Below are 24,945 nucleotides of genomic sequence, written 5' to 3'. Positions count from 1 at the left end.
AAATATTCCTGATTGTCAGAATGCACTATGTTGTGAGTTGGCTACAGTCACTGATTGCCTATTTTAAACATAGAAGAAAGAGATTTTATCAGTTTATTGTACAGACATGTTGTCACTGCTTTTTACCAGGGATTAAAATTAGCTTCTAACTATTTCTGGTCTGTGCAACACATTTGTTGTGCAATGGCCCTGTTTAAAAAAAAATAAAAAATAAATAAAAAGAAAGGGGGGAAAAAAAGTCCCTGCAAATGCATTGGAGCATATAACATCATGGGCACTGCACATAAATGGATGTCATTGACCAAACCTGACAAAGTTCAAATCACAACAATACTGTGTCAACAACGTGACAAAAAGATTTAAAAAGGAAACTGTACTTAGTTGTCATGCAAGAATGACAATGTCACCTAGATGGTTTGAGTAGAAGTTCAACCTGTAAAGGCCTCAATACAGCAAGACGGTGTCGGCCAATATGACCTATGGCAACCCACTGTCGCTTCACGTCGGCACATCACGCCCAAAAAATGATGTAAATACAGACCTCAACAAACCGATCACGATGCCGACTACTAAGTACCTTCTGAGCATGCGTGAGAAGTAAAACCCCTTCATAACATCAACGACAGTAGTCACTATTCTTCTATATAAGGCAATTGGAAAGCTCTTCACGGGGGCGGGATATAAAAAATGTAAACAATTCGACTTTCCGCCGCTGAAACAGTTTAGAGGCCTTTAGATGTTCTAACTTGTTGATATTGTAAGGGCCTTTGATTTGGTTTGTGTCACAATAATCTCATGTAGGAGACAGTAATATAATTGAGTTGCTGACACTATAGCAATCACAAACTATTGCTTAACCTTAACCTTAACCTCCCCAAGATTCTCTGCCTTTTTCAAGGCAAGTAGCAGTCACCAGTTGCATTCGCTTTCCTACAGTCACGTAAAACTTAAGCCGCCACTGTCTGTCAAGAGGTATCTTTGCTAGTGACATGGCCAATCTTTGACATAATGCTCAGTCTGTCTCTCCAGACCCGAGAAGAGCCTGTCATGCTTCAGCAGGCCGGATAATTATTTCCCTCTTATCCGTCCTTGCCAGGGCCGGTCTTAGTCTTCAATAGGAGTCAGGGACTGCACCACTTCCCATCACCTCTTTCCATCTTCTTTTTTCTCCAGCTATCTTCTTCCATTGGTTTCAGTACGCCTCACTCCAAAAAGACGCCAAGACTCTCTTTTCATGCAGCCTCTATTTGTTTAGTCTCTCTTTTTCCTGTATCAACCCTATGAAGAGATTTGCACGGGCATAATAGCTTTTCAGTTTTGTAACAGTATCATGTTCAAAAGGTAAATGCGCCAGAAAGAATGTGTGGAAGGAGCATCTTTATTACATAGCCTGCACTGCTCATTTTAATCTCCTTCACTTATGCAAAGGCATGAACATTTACACTTGATTTCATTCAAGCAATCTCATCACATTTACCGATGCCTGAAGTCAGAAACCTGGATCAGGGCAGGATATTGCTCATTTAGATTTAGAGCACAGGCTTTGCATGTCCTGCAATTCATGTTCAAATGTGTTTTTAATTTTATTAATATAAGGAGATCTGGGCATTTATGGAATTTAAATTCAATCTTAGTTTAGTTTAGTTTAGTTTAGTTTAGTTATAGGGTACTCAGCGTCAGACCTTTCTGGTTAAACTGCAACTGCTATATCGCTGGCATCGGGCTGACCCTTGTACCTCCAAAATGTTTTGTCACTTTTCAGGGGACCCCAAGAACATCATGGTTTGTTCAAGCATTAAAATTGCATCATCAAAGGGAGCAAGCCATTTTCAACACTTCTAATTGGTCAATAATTTGGTAAAATAACACCCACATCTGTGGAGTGCCCAAACGTGTAGATTTTTGATAAAACGCTTAACAATTTTACCAAATTGTGACTTATAAGGTTTTAGCCAGATTCCAATGATATATAAAAGCAACGTACTAAATAATGGTGTTAGCCGTGAATGTATGAATGGTAGCACAATTATTTGTTCATCACTACGAGCATTGTCAATGCACAGTACTGTTTTTGCACAAGCCTCCGGGTCTGGATAAATTTTAAATTCAGCAAAAACTTGTGTACAAAAACTGCATGGTAAAAGTACACACTGAATAGGAATTTCACCTTTTAGCGTGATTATGAGCCTCAGCTACGTTACAGTCTAAAACAATATGTCATAGAACAGTCAATCTTCTGTAGCAAATGATTGGCAATAGTGAGTGGTGTTAGAGAGGATGCATGTTGGAGCGGGTCGTTCTTTCTGTGTTCCTACTATGCTACTGCTTAAGCGATGAGCTGCCATCACAGATGTTTACAGCAATGTGTCATATTTTAAGATTAGTGACAAATAAAGCTGTTGAGATATCCACATGCAGCCTGCTTCACAGCTGAATCCTGTTTGCTAGGTGTAGAAAATATCACTTTTCTTTGGTTTGGTTTGGTAAGGTTTGGTTTATTCAACATCGAACATGCAATACAAATTATAAAATAAAAGTGAAGGAAAGAAAATAAAGCCAAAAAGGGAACTAATTATCAGCAAAGTCAGAATTCATATATTCAAAGGGAATAGGAGAAGTACAATAACTTATCTACTCCTACCCCCGTTAACTTGTGTCATGATAATGTACTGTAATGTATAAGTTATTATATTTAATAATATATCATTAAAATAGCAAAAAGAAGCAAATGAAGGGAAAAAAAGAATGGAAAATAAACAGAACATACACTTTCCGAATATTAGTGTACGTTATAAACGCTTACTCAAAAAAAAAATAAAAAGCCCTACATATACAATTAATCTAATTACAATATGATAAATTTATATTTGTACCTGTTTATGCTTGTTAAACATTTCTTGTGGCTGATAATCACATTCTCAATAGTTTGCCTATCATTTTCTCATTTTAGTATGTGTGATGAGATTACACCCTTGCAGAAATCCAGGCATGCTAGAACTGGATTAATTGTACATTTTGTACAGCAGTAATCATTAAAAAAAAAAAAAAAAAAAAAAACTCATAGCCTCGTCATCCATTAACATCTTCTTGTATTTGTTGAAGAATTTGTAAATGGCCTTTATAACATTTGTGAGTAAGAAATGTGATGACAGAAAGCATTTGTTCCAGCAAAGTTGGCATTTTGTTTCCATCTTTTCTCCTTTCCTCAGTAAACCCGGGTCTGCATCTGTGAATTAAATTACTATTTGATAAAATTGTGGGTCAAATGCCTTCCACTTTGCAGTTTCTGTTCAAGGTGACAAGTAGAAATTAGAAACAAAAGATGTTTCAAAAGATAATTAAAACTCACTAATCACAATGCGAATTTACTCCATAATTGAGTGCAACACTGTAATTGCTGCTCAGTAACACCAGCGGTCCCATTATTCCAAGAAGTGTGATTACAGACATCAGGCCTGCCTTATTTTTGAAGTTGTGCATGTTAACCTGTGGCTGCAGGGCATAGAGTGGTGATCGAAAACAAATAAACAAGGCCTGCCAGAGCACGTGGTGACAGTACAGGCTGTCTGCTGAAGATAAGACAGAACAATGGCCCCCTAATAGGCCACAGAGGGACACATACCCATCTCCAGCCTGGTCTTTTTCGAACCCTATCTCCTTTCTGGTAACAAAGAAAACACGATGCTCTCCCTTTCCGTCCCTTCCTGAGGAGAGATTAAGAGCGCTTAACAGGGATATGGGCATGAAAATGTGTATCTGACTGATAATTCAGCAACGCTTGCACAACTCTTGAAAGGAGCCTGGCAGAATGAGAAGGAACACAATGCTTCTGTTCCGCCCTTGGGTTGAATCTTGAGGGGAAGAAGTACACACACTCTATTAGTCTATGGATAGAATTTGTTGACTTTCACAAAAAGTATTCATGTTTTATTTGTAAAGGTCGTACAGATGATCACTGATTAATAAAACAAATATACTGCTTGACCTCGTACAAATTGTCTTAATTAGTTTTTTTTTTCTCTCTCTCTCTTCATATTGGCTTGAATAGACACTATGTAGGAAAGAGTACCGATACTTGGCCTTAATTCAAGAAAAACTTTTTCTTTTCTTTTTTTTTTAAGCAAAATGTATTGGATATATTATAAGTCTTGCTTTAAAATTATCTGTAATTGTTATTTGGGGGGAAATTTGATGTATCCCAAGTAGTAATGGTATTGGTCACTGCTCAAGTTTTGTACTTATACTGGTGTCAGTCAGACAAAAAGTGGTATTGAACATCTCTAGCGTTATGTCTTTCTGATGTGTTTGTTTAACTTGTAGTATCCCTTTTTATCCAGTTTGACTTAAATATGCCTTGACAGGTTTCAGAATGCCGGCAGCAATGATCCTATGTAGTAAAATTTGAATAATTTCACATGGCACCCAGGTAGGTAGCGAGCAATGTCTCATGCTGTATAACATTGCCGGGTAAAAATTGCACAAAGATCGCCTAAAAAGAGAGAGTTGGCACATTATATGTGATTCTTCACATGTGCTGAGCTTTGATGACAAAAATCCTCCCCGCTGCCAAGCATGCTCACCAGTTTCTGTGACAAGAAGTAAAGTATATTGCTCCGGAGTTTGATGTTTGAAACAGATTGGCACTATTTCATATCTTAGGGTAGGAATTTTGAAACTGGCATAGAGCAGGGCAAAACTTCTGATTGGAGTGGCTGTCACATTGTGAAGATTAGCCTTAAATTGCTATCTACTCTGACAGTTCCCACTGTGGCATTGTAACCCCGTAAAGCCTTGAGCCTTTTCTGCAAGACTAAAGTGGCCACTGGTGCACGATTTTCAATAGAAATTGTGTCAGTTATTTATTTTATTTATTTATTATTTACTTTCCAACATTCTACACCAACTTTGCTCTGGTCACACACCAGTCACTTCCAATGGTGTTCGAATTCTCATTCTTTTTTGGGAATCTTTGACTATTTTACTTTAAACGGTCCATTTACTCGCCACGTTATACAGAGAATATTATCTTCCACAGACTGTGTACTCGCATGTGTACCACAAGTAATAAGAAAACGCAAACTTTGCAAAAAGTCTTCGGCACATACACATTGTTATAAACAACACTTACCTCTGTGCCAAGCAACATAAATCTTTTCTTATGTATCATTTATATACATGGATGTCAATAGGAGACGCATGAATGGAAGAAATATTGTTCTTCCCAAACGAGACAGGGTTGAAAAATGGCTTGCAAACACCAAGAGAGCAGAACCTTGCCTAGTGAGGTAATCAAAAAGGCTTCTGAATCTATGCTGCCCCCTAGTGGGAGCCAGTTAGTTTATTGGGTTAGTTAGTACAATACATCTGGTGTATTTTTTTTTTCTTTCCCTTTTTTTTTTTTTTTGCTGGTGCTCATTATGAGATTGTGCATTCCATACAGACTTATTATTATTGTTATTTTAAATATTGGCTGTGTAAAATTTAATGGCCATAACAACAGTATTGACCTTACACCTGACCCCTGCTATAAATTGTTTGCTCAGTATGGTTATGAAGTGCACATGTGCCAGTTTTAGCAGTATATTGTAGACATACTTATAAATATGTTCACAGATTGTCAACGAAACTGAAAATTAACCCTCATCATGTCACACATAATTATTGCATGAATTTTCCTTTTTCTTCACTGTCTTCCATTTAAGTCTATGTTAACAGCAGACATCAAGCAAGTATTATTTGTGTGTTTTTTGTGTGTTGCTGTGAGAGAGTGTAGCAAGCAAGACTTTTCCATAAATCTAATGGTGGTAAACTGCATAGGAATAGAATAAAAAGGTATAGATTTCATTTGTATTTTATTCTTTTACATTTTCTCTTCTTTAAATTATATACTAAAATACATTCTGAAAATACAGGCCCACAGTTAATTTGAAGATGTTTAACACACAATTAAATAACAGCATTTACTTCAAATGATCAAAATAAACAAGATGCATGTGCACAATATGTGCAGATATGACACATTATTTTTGAACCCCCAGAATTGTCGGGGGGTTTTGTTTTGTTTTTTTTTGTAGTTGGTGCCGGTGGACAGCTGCTTCACAAGAGCAGCCACAAGTGAATGCATCTGGCATATATTATCAAATATGCCTTCCTTATTGTGTCTGAACCAAACTTGTCCAGCCATTGCCTCTAAACTATTTGACAGATGTTTTGAGGAACACACCACTTTTTCTGATGTTACCAATGTTGGCTTTGCGTCAATATAACATTACTAAGTCTTAGCTGAATGCCCTCCCTTCACCATATCCTGTTCTGAACTCTTGCATTCACTAATCCACTCCATTTTATGAGGCTTACTTTTAGCCTAACAAAAAAAAAAAAATCTCATTATCAACATGAGTTATGATATAATATTTACCTGTTTAAAAATCCACAGTGGTCTAACACATTTGTAGTTGGAAAGAAAGTGTGCCATGATTTAGATTAGATTAGATTTCATTTTAGAGCCAGAGGCAGCACAATTTATGAGGTGGCCCCCTCCAAATTCTAAATATCAGAAAAACCTCAGACAAAGTGCTGTGGTGTCACATTTTTTTTATACTAAAGCCATCTCACTTTTTTCCCTTCGATGTTTGCAGTCCCTTTGCTTAATCGCCATGAGGTAGTTATTTGCCCATTTTCTCGACATGCTGCCGCCTCGCTCTCTCTCTCTCTCTCTGTGCAGCGCTCGGTCCTGATCCGTGCTGTTTACAAGGAGATTCATTTGGACAGCATGTAAAGGACAATGCCTTGACTGTCACTCTATTAGCTATCCCAAGTCCTTGATCTTCTCTCCAGTAAACATCATTACCACATGCTGAAAGCATACACATCACATCGGACACACACACGCGCGCATGAGACACTTACAAGCTATCCATCCAAATCGGCACGAGCAGATTAGCAGTGATTATAAACAAGCATAGAGGATTAATCCTGTGCGTTCTGTCTACTTTTCCAGTCAGCTAGCCAGGCTAATTATCAAGTAGGAGATCGTTTATGTAATCGCAACTTAGACACACAAACACAGGTGCTAAGCTTGCTTTCTTTGTTTGTTCAATACATGGCTTTCTGCTGGTTTTATTTTCCAAGCAAATGAACTCTACGGTTTTCTGGTAAAGACAATGACATCAGAGGTTGGATGGTACATTGCAAAATGTATTTGTGTCTTCTTGATAGCTTGGCGACAATTGAAGTCGTCTTTGTTTAACCAGCAGAGGTAGTAAAAGTACTCACACATTGTACTTAAGGGATACTTGACTCATTTAGCCATTTTCAGCAGTAAGAAGTTACTATTTTGTCTAGGGCTAGAAAACATGTACTGTAGTTTGGATTTGAAAAATGCAGTCAGTATATTTTTGTGAAACCAACTCAATGGTCCAGTAGTAGAGTGTCTGCCCTGAGATTGGGAAGTCATGGGTTCAAAAATATAGTGAAGATGTATCCCGGACTGATTTTTTTTTAGTTGAAAATAAATGGCAAGACAGATTTCATTATGAAAGTACGCAGGTGTTCACTGCCATGGCCACTGTACACAAAACACGTTTGGATGTATAATAAGCAAGAATGTGTACCTTATTGGGAACCTTGTTTCTATATATATTTTGTTCTTCTAGCTAATTGCAGAAAGTATAGCGTACAAAGTGTGTCCCTGAGCATTCATGTTTTACATCTCAGGTTGAGGCCATCCTCGTCAACATCTTTGGAGGGATCGTCAACTGTGCCATTATTGCCAACGGTATCACCAAGGCCTGTCGAGAGCTGGAACTCAAGGTGCCCCTGGTGGTCAGGCTTGAAGGTAGGAAAATGCTAACCTGGCAAGAGCTAGATTGATAATGTGAATCACTCAGGCATTCTCCACAAATATCTATCTGGGACTGCTCCAATATGATCTGTTCGGGAAGGCGGGACATTCAGTACAATACTTAGAGCTGATTGGGTGATGCGGCACCTTGTACACGCTTACCAAACTTTTGTTTTGACCAATCACGGCAACAGACGAAAATGTCGTGGCTTTCGTAGGTGAAAAAAAAATCAGGAACACTTTTACCAGCTAAAAATGTACAAAGCGTATCTCGCTGTTTTTCATAAAGAAACTTGGTAATTCTGCGAGAAGAGCATTAATTCCATAAATCCATGCATTCATCCAACAGTGTCATGTTTAGTTTGTTTGTTCCCCCCGCCCTTGACGCTTCTTGTTTTCATCACAGCAGCAAATCCCACCCCCGAATACAATATTGCTTTGTGATAGGTCTGAACAAAGGTTATTTTAGTTAACTAAAACTAAGGAAAAAACTAAAATAATAATAATTTAAACAAAAAACAATTAATGAAATAAAAAAATAAATAAAAAAAACGAAAATGCTTTTAAAAAAAAAAAACTAACTAACTGAAACTACATTTTATGTTTACAAAACTAAGTAAAACTAACTATTATTATAGCAAAAATGTCCTTCGTTTTAGTCTTTGATAATTAATTCAATGCATGAACCTTTGGGGATGATTTTAAATGTGATTTATTTTGATATTACCCGGAATAAGTACGTTTGAAAGTGTGTCACACAGAACTGATGTCATCTAGCAGCAGCCAATAGAAAAGCACCTTCTTTAAATATTGCGCACAAGTAATACAAATTTTTTTTAAACTAAAATAATACTGAAACTAACTATAACTAACTAAAACTAAGCATTTATTAAATAACTAAAACTAATAAAAACTAACAGAACCACCCTGAAAACGAATTCAAACTAATTAAATTTAAAAAACAAAGCTCAAAACGAAATTCAAACTAACTAAAATGAAAAATTCCAAAACTATAATAACCCTGGTCTGAACCACTAAGTGCTTCAAAACAATGCGTCCATAACCACCTCAATTGTATTGGAAGGGCATTATTAAGTTTTTCAGATGATGATAACCTTGAAATCACTCATGTTTCTAGGATCTTTCTCACACCCATTGGCTAGCTGATGGTTTTATTGTTGCTGTGATGTTCTGAGCAGTCACGGAAGCCGTTAGCCTGAAATGTAATGTGCCATAGGATTTTTTCATAGCACTCCATATTCAAGTCTTGCTCAGTTGTCTCATGGTCTATAATGATATAGGAAGTAATTCCTTAGTCCAAAGAACACTATGGTTTGTCTCTGAGTCCACAGACATGACTTTATACCCAATTTAGAGCCAGTATCAAAACACACCCAATTGGTGCACTCGGTCAGCATGTGGGGCACAAACCACCACTCAGTAAATTTTTATTCACATTATTTTTCTGTCATCAATTACTTTCCTGTTCCATCTCATGTACCAAAACAAAAGGTCGTTTTTTTTTTTTTTTCTGTTTTATTTCTTTTTTTCCCACATACTGCACAGTGACCTGGCATTCACTATGGACCAGCTCCAAGTTTTCTTCCACCCTATTACTGTACATATATTATCACATATCCATGTGGTTACTTACAGTGTCCAACTAAGTTTTGGACAGTGGCATATGGACAGTTAAAAAATAAAATAAAATCTTTCCTGACACGTTCATCTAGGTTTGTGCGCGTTACCTGAAACAGTGCTGCTGTGGCAGATGGAAACATAGTGTAAAATGAGGCTTAATACACCTTTCTCTGTGTGTTTCTACTTAAAAAAATAAATAAATAAATAAAAAAAGCCAGGCTTGACTCTTTTGAGATAACATCATTGCTATCAACAAGAGAATAAAGCTAAAGCTTAAAGAGTGCCTATTTTTCACCTTGATTTTTACCTTTGAAACCTTTTGTTATTACCGCTCTATGAGATTATTCATCTTCATTGCATCCCAGTGTCCCTATACGACGAGCAACGCATTTCTCAAATGTGTCACATTCTGCTGCGCCCGTCATTAAGGGTGGCCAGAATAAGAGTAGAGACACCACTGATAAGATCACCTTTCAACCTGTGTATGCTAATGTAACCTGTACAGCTGTGTGCATGTGGAGAATGTGAGACAAATAGTGACTCTCAGAAGCTCACCAAGAGTGTATAGCATCACTTCCCACTGTATGTCCTCACACGGTAATAGGGTTTGTAGGTCAGGGCATGTAAACGTACTGCAGGGGAGTATTCTCACGGTTGCTCAACAAAGAAATGAGAGGAGGACTAATGTGAACAATCACCATCTAAAAAAATATGAACACCAGGTGTTATAGTGTTGTGGGCCTGTAACAAGGCCAGGTGAAAAACTGACTCGCCCCCAAAATCGCCGTTCCCTAATCGTGGGTGTATTTGGAAATGAGCTTTGAGCACACACTCCTGCACTCCGACCGTTCGCAAACGCCTTCAAATGTGCCGTTCAGTGCCCCAAAAAAGGGAGTGCCGGAGTCCAGTGTGTCAGACTGTACAAGGAAAGGAAGCACTTCAAACACGAGATGCTGATTGCTTTATAATATAGGCTACGTTCAAAAATTAATGGAAAAGGAATGGCTCTCTGACTATCCAAACACTTACACTCTTGGTGGTGTTAAGACATAACTTTAACTTCTACCTTACGGACATACAGTAGTTTTTCATTTTAGTTTAAAATGGCTTACCTTAACTAGAATCCCACATTGCATTGTGGCTAAAGGTAGAATCTCGGTCGGTTATTGTGCCTTTTACTCCTGTAAACAGTAAATCCTTGCGGCAGATGCCACATGCTAGTAACAGGAACAGTTATGTTGCAAAATAGTTGTCACGACTATAGTTCTTATTCTTCTTCGGGTTGTTCTTCTACTTCTATTTCTTATTCTACTTTCTTTTGGCAGTTGGCATTAGATTTTGGTGCATTACCACCCCTTGCTTTAGTACGCTGGAAAGAAGGTGGTCACCTGCAGTAAATCATGACTTCTTCTCCTGCTGCTGCTTCTTATTCTTCTGCTGCTTCAGCTTCTTCCTCTTCACCTTCTTCCTCTTCACCTTCTTCTTCTTCACCTTCTTCTTCTTCTCCAGAGTTGTCTTCCTCAGCGGCTTCTTCTTCAGCGGCTTCTTCTTCAGGTTCTTACTCTTCAACTTCTTCAGATTCTAATTCTGCTTCAGCTTCTTCTTCTTCAGCTTCTTCTTCATTTGCTTCATCTTCTTCTTCTTCAGCTTCTTCTTCATTTGCTTCATCTTCTTCTTCTTCAGCTGCTTCTTCAGCTGCTTCTTCTTCTTCTTCAGCTTCTTCTTCAGCTTCTTCCTCTTCTTTTTCAGCTGCTTCTTCTTAAGCGGCTTCTTCTTAAGCGGCTTCTTCTTCTTCAGGTTCTTCTTCAGCGGCTTTTTCTTCAGGTTCTTATTCTTCGGCTTCTTCTTCAGCTTCTTCTGCTGTTCTTCTGCTTCTTCTACTTCAGCTTCTTATTCAGCTTCTCATTCTTAGGCTTCTTCTTCAGATTCTGCTGTTGCTTCTGCTCATTCACCTGCTTCAGTTTCTTTTTCTTCTCCTTTTCCTCTTCCTCTTCTTTCTCTTCTTCCTCCTCTTCCTCTTCTTCCTACTCTTCCTACACGTCCTCCTCTTGGTGCTGCTGTTTTGCAGTTCACAAATACTGTTGCATTACCAAGAGTGGAAAGAAGGTGGAGATAATGTACAGAAAGTCAACACGATTCGAGAATGGGGATGCAGCCAAGCTCTTAATTTTAATATAGTCACACCTGAGTATAAATCATAGGGCGAGCCAAACTGTCGGGGGGATAAAGGGTGACTTATTGTCTGAAAAATGCAGTAGTTCTGGGCGACACTTCTACAAATAGGAACTATTTTAGTGGTAGCATAAATGGAATATCGCTAAGAGAAAAAAAAAAAAAAAAAAAAAAAAAAAAATTTTCTTCACATTTATATTGTCCACTTCAAAGGGGAAAAATAGGCACCCTATTCTATTTTCTTCACTTTCTGGAAAAGGATAGCGCTTTTGATATTTTTATTACAGTCTTCCCTCGCTATAACGCGGTTCACTTTTTGCGGTCTCGCTGTATCGCGGATTTTTTTTTTAAGTGCAATTTTGCATATTTTTTTACAGTAATATACCCATTTTATAAAATTTATGAAGGTTTGAACATTGTCAATGTTTGAACAAGAGAGAAATGTAAGAACATGTAAATGCCTCAATGAGAAAAGTGTATAAATTGTGCGGTCGGGGATTTTAGAGCCTTAAAACATTTATAAGAGTTGTAAAACATAAAGCTAACTACTTCGCGGATTTCATTTATTGCGGGTATTTTTTGGAACCTAACCCCAGCGGAAAACGAGGGAACACTGTATTCCTGTTTTAACATGATTTGTGTGTTCCAAAAGTATTTCCATTATAAAGAAAAGAAAAAAAAAAGTTATTCACCTTTTTTTTTTTTTTTTAACACACTACTATGATTCTTAACACAATTGTGATGGTGTTAAGATCTACAGTGGAAAACGTCAACCCTTAAGCACACACCTCCCAAGCCCTATTATCGAAGATGACTCACCTCACCTCAGAAGGTCACTCACTGTCAGCCATGTTTGTTTGGGCCTGGGCCTTATTCACACTTTAGCTTTGGGTTATTACATCTTGGGTTTCAGTCTAGTGGAGAAGATTGGTTGGGAATCAATCAGCTGAACTTGCTAGGTTGGCTGCAGGGCAGTGGGCACAGCCCAACGCTCTCCAACGGGATCAGAATGGATTAACTGGTGCACTTTTAATTGGGAAAGCGCTTTTAAATGGCTTGGCATGATTGCATTGGCCCAAGTGTTGTGTATTCTCATTTGTGAAGGAGAAGAAAGGGGCATGTGCTTGTGATGCAAGCAGAGTTGGAGGGAATTCAACTTGTTGCGTGAGGCCATTTTGTAGGATGGAAGCGTCAAACTAAACATCCTTTGATCCCTTACTGCAGGAGAAGTCTGAGAATTTACATGTGCGCACACGCATGTTTAAGTGAATGTAACTCTGGTTACACTTTGAAGAAAACCAAAAAACTGAAAATAGCCCTTTCGGGCTCAGTAACAAAGGTAAAGGCTTGGCTTAGCTGTGGGTCCTGCCCTATTAATTTCCCCCTTTGTCCCATAACCGCCTGTCAAACAACAAAATTGCTTTCTCCTTGGAAAGTGATTTGGCTTTATTTGTCTTTTTTTTTAAAGTTAGGGGTCCTTTTAAATCACTTCCATCATATCTGCCAGTGCCATTGTTTGGTGCAGTACATGCACCTCACTCTAACATCCATCCATTACAACAACAAATCGTTCATTGCCTTCTGCTTATGATTTAAGCTGTATTGTAAACTTGGCTATCAATTGCTTGTCATTCTAATGTGCTTAACAGTGTTTATATCATCAACAAAAGTCCAAACAATATTAGCGACGTAAAAACTGCTTACTGACTGGCAGCACATCAAAAGGAAAACTGTGTGTGCTTATCGAGAGTGCATTTTTGATGAGCACATTTGATGTTTGACTCACGGGATGGTGATAGGAGGAGAACATTTCAAACATTTTTGGATGCAAAGAGAAAACTCATGCTGCTTGCTACTGATAATTTGAGGATTAACACAAGTGTGATGAAAGTGTTTGGAGAAGTAGATCTCAGAAATAGTATAGTAATATACTTGTAGTCAGCTCATATTTTGTTTGACATAATAATATGTCAAACCCAAGCAACAGTTACCTTTAATTGATATAAGCTGGCTCAGCAGAACCTCTGAAGTTTCATGTGTTGTTGAATACAATTTGAGTTTCAACTATAGATTTCAGGAAAAATTGGGCTTTTTGCAGCACTTTAGATCAGTTTAGATTATCAATGTCATACTGCACATTTTGCTTACCATATTCTTTTGGTGGCTAATTTGTGGCACTTATTCAAAAAGAAGAAATAAATTCACTCAGGAGTGTTCAGAGAAGAACAATATAAACTGGGAGTTGTGTGACAAGAGCAGATTTATTTTGGAAAGTAGTCAGATGCCAGCCAAGTGTGCCCAGATACTTTTGTTTAGAGGGATGTTGTTGTATTTATCTTAGAATGGTTAACATCGTTTTACCGTTTAGTGACTGATAAGGATGTTAAAATATGTCATGCTTTCAGTGCATCTGCAACATGAATCAGTTTCCGATTACGCTTTCGGCATGCGTCTTGAATGAGCTTTTGTTGTTTTCCCGTTTCAATATTGAACAGTCGTTAACTTATGTTGAACTTTTTACACACCGTAAAACTACTTAAACATTACCAATGGTTTTATGATAGTTGGACAGATTATTGTCCTTAATTTCACGAGACCATTCATTTTAAATCAAATGAAAATCTACAAGCATCGCGGAACAGACTGTGTTCAACTTCCGTGGGTCCACACAAATTCAAGTGCTTTTACTTACAGTGACAGATTAATGAAATATGTATCATAATTAAAATATCATGAACCTACTGTCCCTGATTAAGTACTGTGTTTTGTCCAAAATGATTAGTTGTCCAGTGTTGGCATACCAATACTTGGTTAGTTTTTAGCATAAGGTTACTGTTTAGTCACAAAGCACATTGAAAGTAAATCAGAAAGAGGACAAACTCTTGATATTAACGTCAATCTAGTGATTGCCGCTTGCCATTCAACTGTATAGTGTCTAACATTTTCTAAGGAGAAAAAATGCTGCACTTCACTTGCATGCCACTTTCTTTGAATAAAGTCATGGCTATTTCTGCTCAAAGTAAACACACTTGAGTACGACAAATTAGTCATTAGCACAAATTGAAACCCAAGCATTCAATTGGTCTTCTGATGCACAGCCGATATTCCATCCATCCATCCATTTTCTTGACCGCTTATTCCTCACAAGGGTCGCGGGGGCTGCTGGCGCCTATCTCAGCTGGCTCTGGGCAGTAGGCAGGGGACACCCTGGACTGGTTGCCAGCCAATCGCAGGGCACACAGAGACGAACAACCATCCACACTCACACGCACACCTAGGGACAATTCGGAGCGCCCAATTAACCTGCCAAGCATGTCTTTGGAATGTGGGAGGAGACCGGAGTACCCGGAGAAGACCCACGCGGGCACGGGGAGAACATGCAAACTCCACCCAGGAAGGTCCGAGCCTGGACTCGAACCGGAGACCTCAGAACTGGGAAGCAGACGTGCTAACCACTCGACTACCGTGCCGCCCACAGCCGATATTACCACCTGTAATTTAACTTAATCTTGTATAACAGTGGAAAGTTATTGATAATTGTTTAAAAAAAATTAATAATAAAACAAATAAATAAATGAAAAAGACTATAAACCACCTGCAGACAATTTCCGCTTGACTACAGTCCCCATTTGTTTCTTAGATGCACATTTTAAACCCTACATTTGCAAAAGTCTTCAAATATACATTATACAGTTTTGCTATGAATAAGGGATCATCAAACGTGAATAAAGCCAAACATTACTTTTAAGGGGAATCCCAGAAATGGGAACACTGCACATTCTATTACAAAGCACAAATAAATAACTTAACTCTTTTATTGCCACACGTTATCAAAAAAAAAAAAAAAAAAAAAAAAAACAACTTTGGTATGACAAAGGCTTTGACCATTCACGAAAAAAGATAGAATGCTTCCATCTGCTGGCCATAGTTAGTGTTTTTGATTCCACAACCCATTGACGAGGCAGCGCTGCACTTAGACATTGCACTGAGAGAAAAAAAAATCGTCATTTAACATGTTTGGCGGCATACGTCGTGATTTTACTGATCGTTATTAAACGTTTTTGGTGGACAAAGAGTTAAAGTAAACAAAAGGGAATATTGGGCTATTTGAAAAAACAGTCCCATTCAGATGACAATTTAGTGTTTTCAATTAACGTAACATGTATGTTATTGGAATGTGGGAGGAAGGTCCGAGCCTGGTACAAACACTCAACCTCAAAACTGTAAACACTCATACATTTACTGTATAAATTGCAACATGTATAAGAATTTTGCATTTAGTTCTATAACGAATCACCCTCCATTGCATCATGAAACTACTAAGACATTGTTTCCTCCTCATCAGTTCTAAGCCTTTGTAATTCCACCTCCTTAAAGCAGAACCCGGCACACAATTAAGAGCTTCCTCGTCAACAAAACTCTCTTGCACCATCTTTGGCACAGCCCCAAACCTTATTATCCCATTGAAATATGGCGGCCTGTAATTGACTCACACATTAAAGGGACGTTCTCACAATAGTCTCGTAAGCTTGCTAATTACAGCGGAGATGCAACAGAAATCTGTTGTGAAATTTGCAATCTATCACAAGGCCAACTGCTCTGTCTTGTATCGTCACGGCCCCAACGCTGCATTTAAAGCCCTTAAGCTGTGCGGGCTTGGAAGGATGCTGACTAGACGCATCATTCAGTAGCTTGGAGTTCAAAAGTTAGCGGATTGACTGTACGGGTTTGTCTAGACTTGAGCTTCCAGTTGTGGCTTGTTTACAAAAAAAAAAAAAGAAGAAGCTGTATCAGTGTATATTTATACAATGAGAAAAGAAGGGTATATATAGTAAGTCATTCATATGTGTTCTCTAGTGGAGTCCATGAATGTGTGGCTCCATCCAAGATGAGAGTCGGTCTCCAGCAGCACCTAGTGGCTGCAGGTGAACACACACCCGTCTATTTTAGTCACAGAATACACACACACACACGCACGGAAGGGTTTCATCAAGTTCAGTTCCGTTCTTGCCTTTGCTGCCAGTTCACACGCTCAACACATTCTGCAAAATCGCAGGTAAATGTGTGTTGTGTTCTCACACCTGGAGAACACAGATGTAACTAAAGAGTGCCGTACACAGTCCACACTTCATCAATATTTATGGGATGGAGAAATAGCAGCGCTGTGTTGATTTATTTTCTCTCACTACTGTATGCACTTGTAGTAGACATTTGTCTGTAATAAAATACAGTATGTAATGAATTATAGATTTGCCTTGGTCATATATGACTCACTTGTTTGTCCCATGTTGTTTTTTAAAATACAAAATTGGTTTTAATGACAGACACGATTTGTTCCATCTGGTAATGTAAAGCCAATCCAATTGAAGTTCACAATTCAATCATTTGAATTCTGACTACAATCTCCCTCAGTAAGAGTGACAGCATCTGCAGCTTCCCTTTGTGGATGCAAAAATATCTTCTTGTTTGTTTCCAAGGACCTCGTCCTGCTTTTATACTAATTAATTACACTGCAAAATTGATTGTTTGCAGTGCACAGTGTTTGGAATGACCTATTATCCGGCTGGACAAAAGAGATGAAATATTAGGCGTTAAGTGGCACTGGTAATGCAACGCCTGACAAAAGCCCAATTGATCAGGCTGGCGGGGCCTCGCAAGCATTCACACACACAGCTTTGGTTACATCATGTGAAACCTGCTCGTGTTTGCTGAAAGGGAAAGCAGAGGAAGTTATTGTCACCTGACACATCGAAGTGAAATGCATGAATGAAAGTTGTAATCAAAAGAATTTTGCAATTGTTGGAGATTGAAATCATCTGTTCAACTGTTTGACCAGCATTACAATTAAATATGAAGGCGATATTTTAGTGTTTTTTTATGTTCTTAGCTGACATAAAACTGTAATGTTTAAATAATAAAACACCCTTTATTTTATTTTCAAAGAAACATTCTCATGACAAACATCTGTTTGATTTGAACCTTCGCACAAGTTTAAAAGAAGTTAACCAATGAACACAACAAAACACTTTACCTTACATGTTGTAAATATGTGTCACAAACTGGTGTTCGTTTTTCTCTTCTCACATTCTAACTTGTTAAATCTGGTCCGTTTTCTGGCAGCAGATCACCTTAGACCGACCCCCTCCCAATTTTTCCTCAAATCCTTTAAGTCCTTATTTTTAAGTGATTAATTTGGATGGTAAGTAAATGATTAATAGACATGTTTTGTTCCTCTTAAAAGTTTTTGTATGACGTGATTGAATGGGTTAAAATTAGAGCTGTCAAAATTAATTGATTAATCGATAACTATTTTATAATCGCGGAATCGTTTGGAGCCATTTTTAAATTAAAAGAAAATAATAATAAAAAATAAATTAAAAATGGTCCAAATCCTCTGGTTTCAGTATATCAATAGTAATTGTTCACCGATTACTCTAGTCCTTCATGGAAGAAGACTGATTATCTTCTGTGTTTAAATCAAAACAAGACATTTGCAAACATCTGTTTTTACTTTGGAAAACAATAACCGAATGGGTAACATAATACAACATCAATCCCCCCCCCCCCCCCTTTTTTTTTTAATCACTATACCAAGTATGAAATATACACCAATCACTGGTTAATAACAGTAATCGGGGGGGAAATGCTTTTTTAATACATTAATGCAAAATTACAATGACTCTGATTAATCAATTGCGTAATCGAGAGATTAATCAATTCTAAAAATATTCGATAGTGACAGCACTAGTCACCACATTCCCCCTAATTTTTCCTCAAAACCTGTACGTTCTTATTTTTAAATGATTAATTGCATGGTAAATAATTAGGAGACGCATTTGTTCCTCTTAAGTGTTTGGATTATTAAATGTGTTATGTTATTCTCAGAATTTTTTGAGTATATTTTTGAGGATGTATTTAAATTGTATTATTTTTGTTCAGTTGTAAAATAAATTGAGTGACAATTTAAATTGTCTTATAGGCCTACAACAATCCTAACAATAAATGTGTATAATGAATGAACAACTATGATCAAACAGGAAGCAAAACATTTATTTATTTATTTATTTATTTTTTTGTCATGCTACATGAATGTCTCGGCATCCCAGCATCAGGGCTGTTTTTTGCTTTTACTTAACCTTTGTGCAGTTTGGCCTCTATCATATCCGCTGATGCTCTGCGGGCTCCCTCGCCGGCTCGCCGTGCCCTTCCGTCCACAGCGGTGCCCCCTGCCCGTGTTGTGACAGCCTTGTCAGCTTTGTGTTTGCTTTCATAGAGAGCAGCGCTCAGAGGCAGCCGGTCGAGAGTTGCTGGCTCATGCGTGTGGCTCGATCTGTGTGTTATGTGCGCGCCTTTCTCTGCTCGGGCGCTGCTCCACGGCGGTCCCGGGCCACCATGTCAGGCAGCATCTGCTACCCTCTGTCCATGTTGCAGCCAGAGGAGCGCACACATACAAACAGCTGCAGTGTTTACAGACAAAGCAATAGTGAACTTGACCCATCTGTTGTTTGTGTGGATTGCTCCGTTGTGTTCGTTTGCTGACGGATGCGCTGTTATCTCGGGAAGACATTTTTCTGTGCACTGAACGAGGCGATACGTTTCAGACACACCTGCGAAATCTGTGATGTAGTTGGACTATATGTGTCATGACTCGGGTCACGTAGGAATAATGTTTGGGTATTGTCTCATGTCTGGGGTCACGCCTGGATTAAGTTTGAGTAGAAGTTCATGACCGTGCGCCAGAGTTCACGACCCTTTACGTGTCTGTTTTGGGTATTGATGTAACAGCATCCAGTTTCAACTAGTTTTAGGCTATATGATGTCTGAACTATGTGATGTCAGGAATCTTTTATATTATATGATGTTTGTTGATGTCAGGAACTATCTGTAATTACTGGGTTAACAGCCAATCAGAGAATTCCATGTCAGTATTAGTACTCACATGTCTAGCCACAACCAATGAGATTGATTGACTGCCTATATAAGAGTCTGAGAATTGTGTGTATTTTGCCGGATTATTGCTCACTGTTTCGCTGTGCTTCTCCGCTGCCCAAGTGGGGCTTGGAGATTCTTGATGCATTCTCGTTGTTTTTCGCTTAGTCAAGTTATGTAAATAAATAGTTAAAACCTTATTTGTGTCTGCGTTTTGGGATCCAACCCTTCAGCACACAACAGATGAAAAGCATATTTATGGTGTTTTACAGGGTTTCCACCAGAGATTTGCTAAGCCTGGTGGTCAGGGACGGGCTGGGAAGGAATCAATTATTCGTCAACGGGAAGGTGGGGTGGTGGAGACGTGAACGAATGACACGCCAAATCGTATTCGTTGACGGGGGAAGGGAGTGATTAGTGATGCGATGATTATTATACATCAACTTGAACAATGAAAGGACTATAAAGTACCAGCAGAAATACTGGTGTGTTCCCTCTCACACACTTTAAGCTCATTTAAATTTATTAAAACAAATTTAAATTATTAAAGCACGTTTTAAAACATTGTGAATATTGGGACACAAAAACTTATTAGTATAGGACATAGAGAAAATACTGTTCCCACAAGTTCGATATTTTTTAATATAAGAACTTTAGTGCGACAATTTAGTGCCGTCTAGTGGTGAACTAACAAGTCATTCATTATTAAAACCCATTATTCATTTCAATAATGTGCAACAAATATTTTCTTGCACTTGCTTGTCTCCGTAATGCCAGGCAAGTATTTGACATGTGAGCCAACTTGGCTTGTTGAAAATCATGGCCAATGGCTTATTTATATGTAAAAGTGTTATCTGAAAGTACCCTCCATTCATTTAAATAGAAAAATGGAACTAATGATATCCAATGGAAAAATGAAAAAAATAAATATAATTCACGCAATAGTGCCACCTAGGCATGCAGTACCCGCCATTCATTTAGATAGAAAAGTGGAACTAAGATAGTTGGTATACATGTAATCAATTAGCATAATTGCCATGGATACATTTGCAATTTACAGTCTGAGGTGGGATTCGAACCTGTGACCTCCTGGTTACTTGACAATGCATTTTACCAAGTGTTCCACTGAGAAGTATCACAGAGCTGGAAATGATGAAAAGTTGTATGTATGGAATTTGGCGTGGGAAAGTGGGACTTGGAAAAAGTTCAATGTCAGTCCCATTGAAAATGAATGGGGAAAAGTTGATACTTAACATTAAATTGTGTGAGTACTGTGAAATCAGACCATATATCCCAAGATGGCGTGAATTTTTGAAGCAAGTTGAAATTTGAACGGTGTAAATCGGAAGTATTATGTTTGAGTTATTACACGACAAAAAAGTGTGGAGAATAAAAAGACGAAAAACGTGGTATTTTGTGAGCTTTCAGCATTCCCACAATTACATAGGTTGTGCTGCACCTTACATAATGCTGACATGTTTCGCCGCCATCTTTCTGCTGCTCATACTCGAAGGAGAAGAACTTCGCCAACATAGTTAGCCTCTGTTGGTGCTTTAAGCTAGTGTCATACCCAATGGGTCAGGTTGAACGCCCGCTTACCTTGCACAGCTGGGAGCAGCTGGTCGTTTCCGAGTCCCGTGATTTGAACTCATGCTGCTCGTCTCCCTCTGCTTGGCTAGCTGCTCTTGTTAGCCTCTCCAGCTAGTTCTTGCAAGCCACTCTTGCTCGGCGCTCCTACTAGCACCTGCTGGCCGAACTGCTCGCTCACTCACTCCCTAAAAATAATTGGTTCTAATTGATAGTGGGCTTGCGAAACGTGGTCCCTCTGAGACACCTTAGTGTGTGCATTCTATTTGTTCACCACGAGATGGCACTAAATTCTACACACTTTCACTTTAAATCAGGGGTGGCAAACTGCGGTCCGCGAGGGCCGGAGTCCTGCAGGTTTTATAGATTTCCCTACTCGTAGTGCAGCTGATTCCAATTAACAGGCTCCTGCAGAGCTTGCTGATGAGCTGATCATGAATCAGCTGTGTTGAAGAAGGGAAATATCCAAAACCTGTAGGACTGCGGCCCTCGAGGACCGGATCTCGCCACCCCTGCTTTAAACAAAGTGCATCATAATCACCAGAGAATGCAGACGCAGCAGACCCCTTCTTTACTGTTGCCTGTCTGTGGAAGTGAACTATTCCGCTCATACATGCTGCTCTGAAAGTGCCAAAAAAAATCTGTTTCTGTTTTGAAACAAGTTAGCGAGCAAGTGTTGGTTGACTCAGCCCCATAAAGTCACATTTTTATTGGAAAGTGCACTTTGAAAATGTGCATTTTAAGCTCAACCAATCGGAGGGATAAACATAGCTGAGCCAGTCAGAGGGCGGAAAATTTTGATGTCACCTAGCAAACATTCTTTGGTCAATTTGTCATCTGATTAGTTAAAACATAAAGTGTTTTTCCAGTGTGTGTATTGTATTTTGAAGGCCTTGGGCGATTTTCATTTTAATTACTGATGTATGGAAAAAAATCCAAAAGGTGAGTACATATCAATCTAGTGAGGATTCATGTTTCTTTTTTTTTTTTTCCCCTGCGCCGTTTAGGGACTAACGTGCATGAGGCCAAGAGAATCCTGAGTGAGAGCGGCCTGCCCATCACGGCTGCAGACAATCTAGACGATGCTGCCAAGAAAGCAGTGGCCGCCATCAAGAAGTAGAAACGTCCAATTTATCTTCCTCAGCAACCTCCAGGTGGCCTTACTTTTTGTTCCAGTCACTGAGCTGACCTCAGGCCAAGAGCTCCTTAGACGTGTTTTTTTTTTTTTTTTTTTTTTTTGTACAACTGTCATTACCACTACAGATCGTCCATTGGTTTATAAGCTACTGAACCATAGAGCCAATCATTTCTTCTCCCTTGTGCAAATTTTCTGCCAATTTTTTTTTCTGCTCTCGATACTGACAATTCCTCACTTTTCATTTGACATCAGCACGCAGTAAAGATATCAGAGACAGATTAGACAGAGCCCCGGCACTTTTAACATTCCGTTTTCAAACACATATTGTGCTGCTCTGCTTTGTCATGCCGCAACACTTTTACGGGCATTTGATTAGATGTGTCGTTTTTATGAAGATGTATTGTCAAGCCGCATCGGAAGAAAAAATAAATCACCTTATCGGTCGTTGAGGTTAAAGGCAGCTGCTCACACTGAGATAATCAAATGCTGCTTGACTTCAGCAAAGATAAGTCATGCTAAATCATTTTAGCTTATTTTTGTCTCCATTAACGCATCCATCCGATCTGCCTTGTGTCTCACATGAAGTATATAAAACGAAAGTGCTGTGAATTTTCTACATCATGCATTAATGAATACGAATGAATGTGATCCTCACTTAGTGATTTGACAACATTGTAAATCCGTGTCATGTGGTTTGCAAACATGCTGTAGCCTTTATGTGGGAGTGTCTAAAGGGCAACCTCAGATATTTTATATAAATATATACACAATGTATATACGTTTTACTACAATATAAATGGGTGTGGAAAAAAGGCCAAGGTGAAATGAATGAATATTCAAATATATGATGAGTGCCTGATTTCATTCAGTAACATTCTTACTGTTGTCATTTGGGAGCTATAAAACACAATCACAAATCAATTTCTAAATCAATGTTTGGCCTGTTTGTGTGGTGCAGTCACAATAAAAGTCAACATTGTTCAGACACGACGCTCAGTGCTTCCCTTTTGGCTCCTATTCAAGTTTGCATTCTTGAACAATGTTGTTCTATTTATGTGCAAGAGACTCGTGTTTAATACACATCACAGCAAAATTATTTAATTGCACTAGGTGATCTGAATGATTATATAAAAGGTGAGGATTCATACCTTAATATGATTATTTGTCAGCTATATGCTGTACACAAAACCTCCTGTGATTTCACTTTTTAAAGCCACAAAAGTCACGTCTATTAGAACAATCATGTAACAATTCAATTAGCAAAAACTGTTAAGAATTGTGCAGCCGTGGTTAGCAATTTCTGTTACATATTAACAGATAAGTTTTGTCCGATGACGCCTATTTTATAAATTGTCATGTGTCCAAAAAGTCCTAAAAGAAATGACCAATTTGGGACTTTTATTTTGAAATCTGTTTAAAGTTGAAGTTTTTATCTTCCACAAGACAGCCAAGAACCCATGGGAGCAGATATAAGGTTTGTACCGACTCACAACTACTAAAAAATTAAAAAAATAAAAACCTACTTAAAAAAAAAATTTTTAAAAAGTTACCCACTGATATGTAGTGGTCATATTTGCATGTAATGTGGTATGACCTTTCATTATCATTTGACTTGTGTGGCTAGCTAGCTTGTGTTGTTTAGACGGCTAATTGTTAGCCTCATAACTTTTAATTTAAGTTGAAAATATTACAGTATCTGGTGCGACCATTGTAGAAAGCTTTCCGTGGTAGATGTCCGTCCTAAATTGTACATTCTATAAATAGTCAAATTGTAGATGACCCCTATACCTTTCTACTTTTGTGCAAATCATTTGGCATTTCTATATTTTCAAAAAAGGATATTTTATCTACTTCTACTTGAGTGACACACACAAGTTCCTGGAAATTCCCTCTTGTAATTTTCTGATACAACTCCCCAGGCAGACTTGAGCAGAGTGACTGTCCTTGGTGGACTTGATAGAGTGTTGACTGAGACTTCCTCCTGACACAAGCGCTCACTGTGTGATGGATTATCTGTCAGTTCAATCTGAAAGGAAAGCCAGACAAAACGGGTTTGACTGCCGTCTGCGTGGAAAACACAAAATAAGTCGTTTTTGTGCACAACACAGCGGAGAAACAGTCTCAAGCTGAACTTTTGACTATTTATGGGGAAAATCAGGAGGACTCAAGAAAACTCTGCTGGTACTTGCAGTCTTCCATACACATACAGTAGATGTGATACGTTCGAGTAAAACAAAATCCAAGTCAGAAACTTATGGATGTGTGAGAAGTGAAAGTACTTCCGTACCTCGAGTCTTAACTTATTTATCGTGTTTTATTTTGGTCACCCGTGTCGAAGAGTCATCTGAAGAAGTCGGAGGTGTGTGGGGCTCATTGAGCTTCGCTCATGCCTGCCAGCCAAGCCGTAGAAATGGACTGAAGGGTTCAATAATTGCCTTATTTCATGCTCTTGGCTGCGTGTGTCAGAAACCTCTCCGCTGATGGATTGGACGGAGGAATTTAAGGCTTGTTAAAGCAGCCTTCTCGGGCCCTGATATTGTTTAATTCAGTGTCAAGGCTGGAGGTCACGATGAAATGTGCACACTGATTTACTGGGCAAAATTAGTGCCGCTCCATCATATAAATATAGATGAGG

At 38.5% G+C, this 24,945-nt stretch overlaps 1 protein-coding gene across 1 annotated transcript in view; it reads left to right on the top strand.

Annotated features, from left to right (window-relative positions):
- Positions 1–23,295, top strand: part of suclg2 (succinate-CoA ligase GDP-forming subunit beta) — a 72,892-nt gene extending 49,597 nt beyond the window's left edge. Inside the window, exons 10-11 of the mRNA XM_077530593.1 lie at positions 7,717–7,837; positions 22,180–23,295. Of these exons, the coding sequence (XP_077386719.1) occupies positions 7,717–7,837; positions 22,180–22,292 (234 nt within the window). The 3' untranslated portion in view covers positions 22,293–23,295. The remainder of the gene's footprint in view (positions 1–7,716; positions 7,838–22,179) is intronic.
- The last annotated feature ends 1,650 nt before the right edge of the window (positions 23,296–24,945 follow it).

Source organism: Festucalex cinctus, chromosome 8 (genome assembly GCF_051991245.1).
Source record: "Festucalex cinctus isolate MCC-2025b chromosome 8, RoL_Fcin_1.0, whole genome shotgun sequence".
In the NCBI taxonomy this organism is placed as follows: Eukaryota; Metazoa; Chordata; class Actinopteri; order Syngnathiformes; family Syngnathidae; genus Festucalex; species Festucalex cinctus.
Note: the sequence above shows the minus strand (reverse complement) of the source record. Positions and strands in the feature narration are given on the sequence as shown.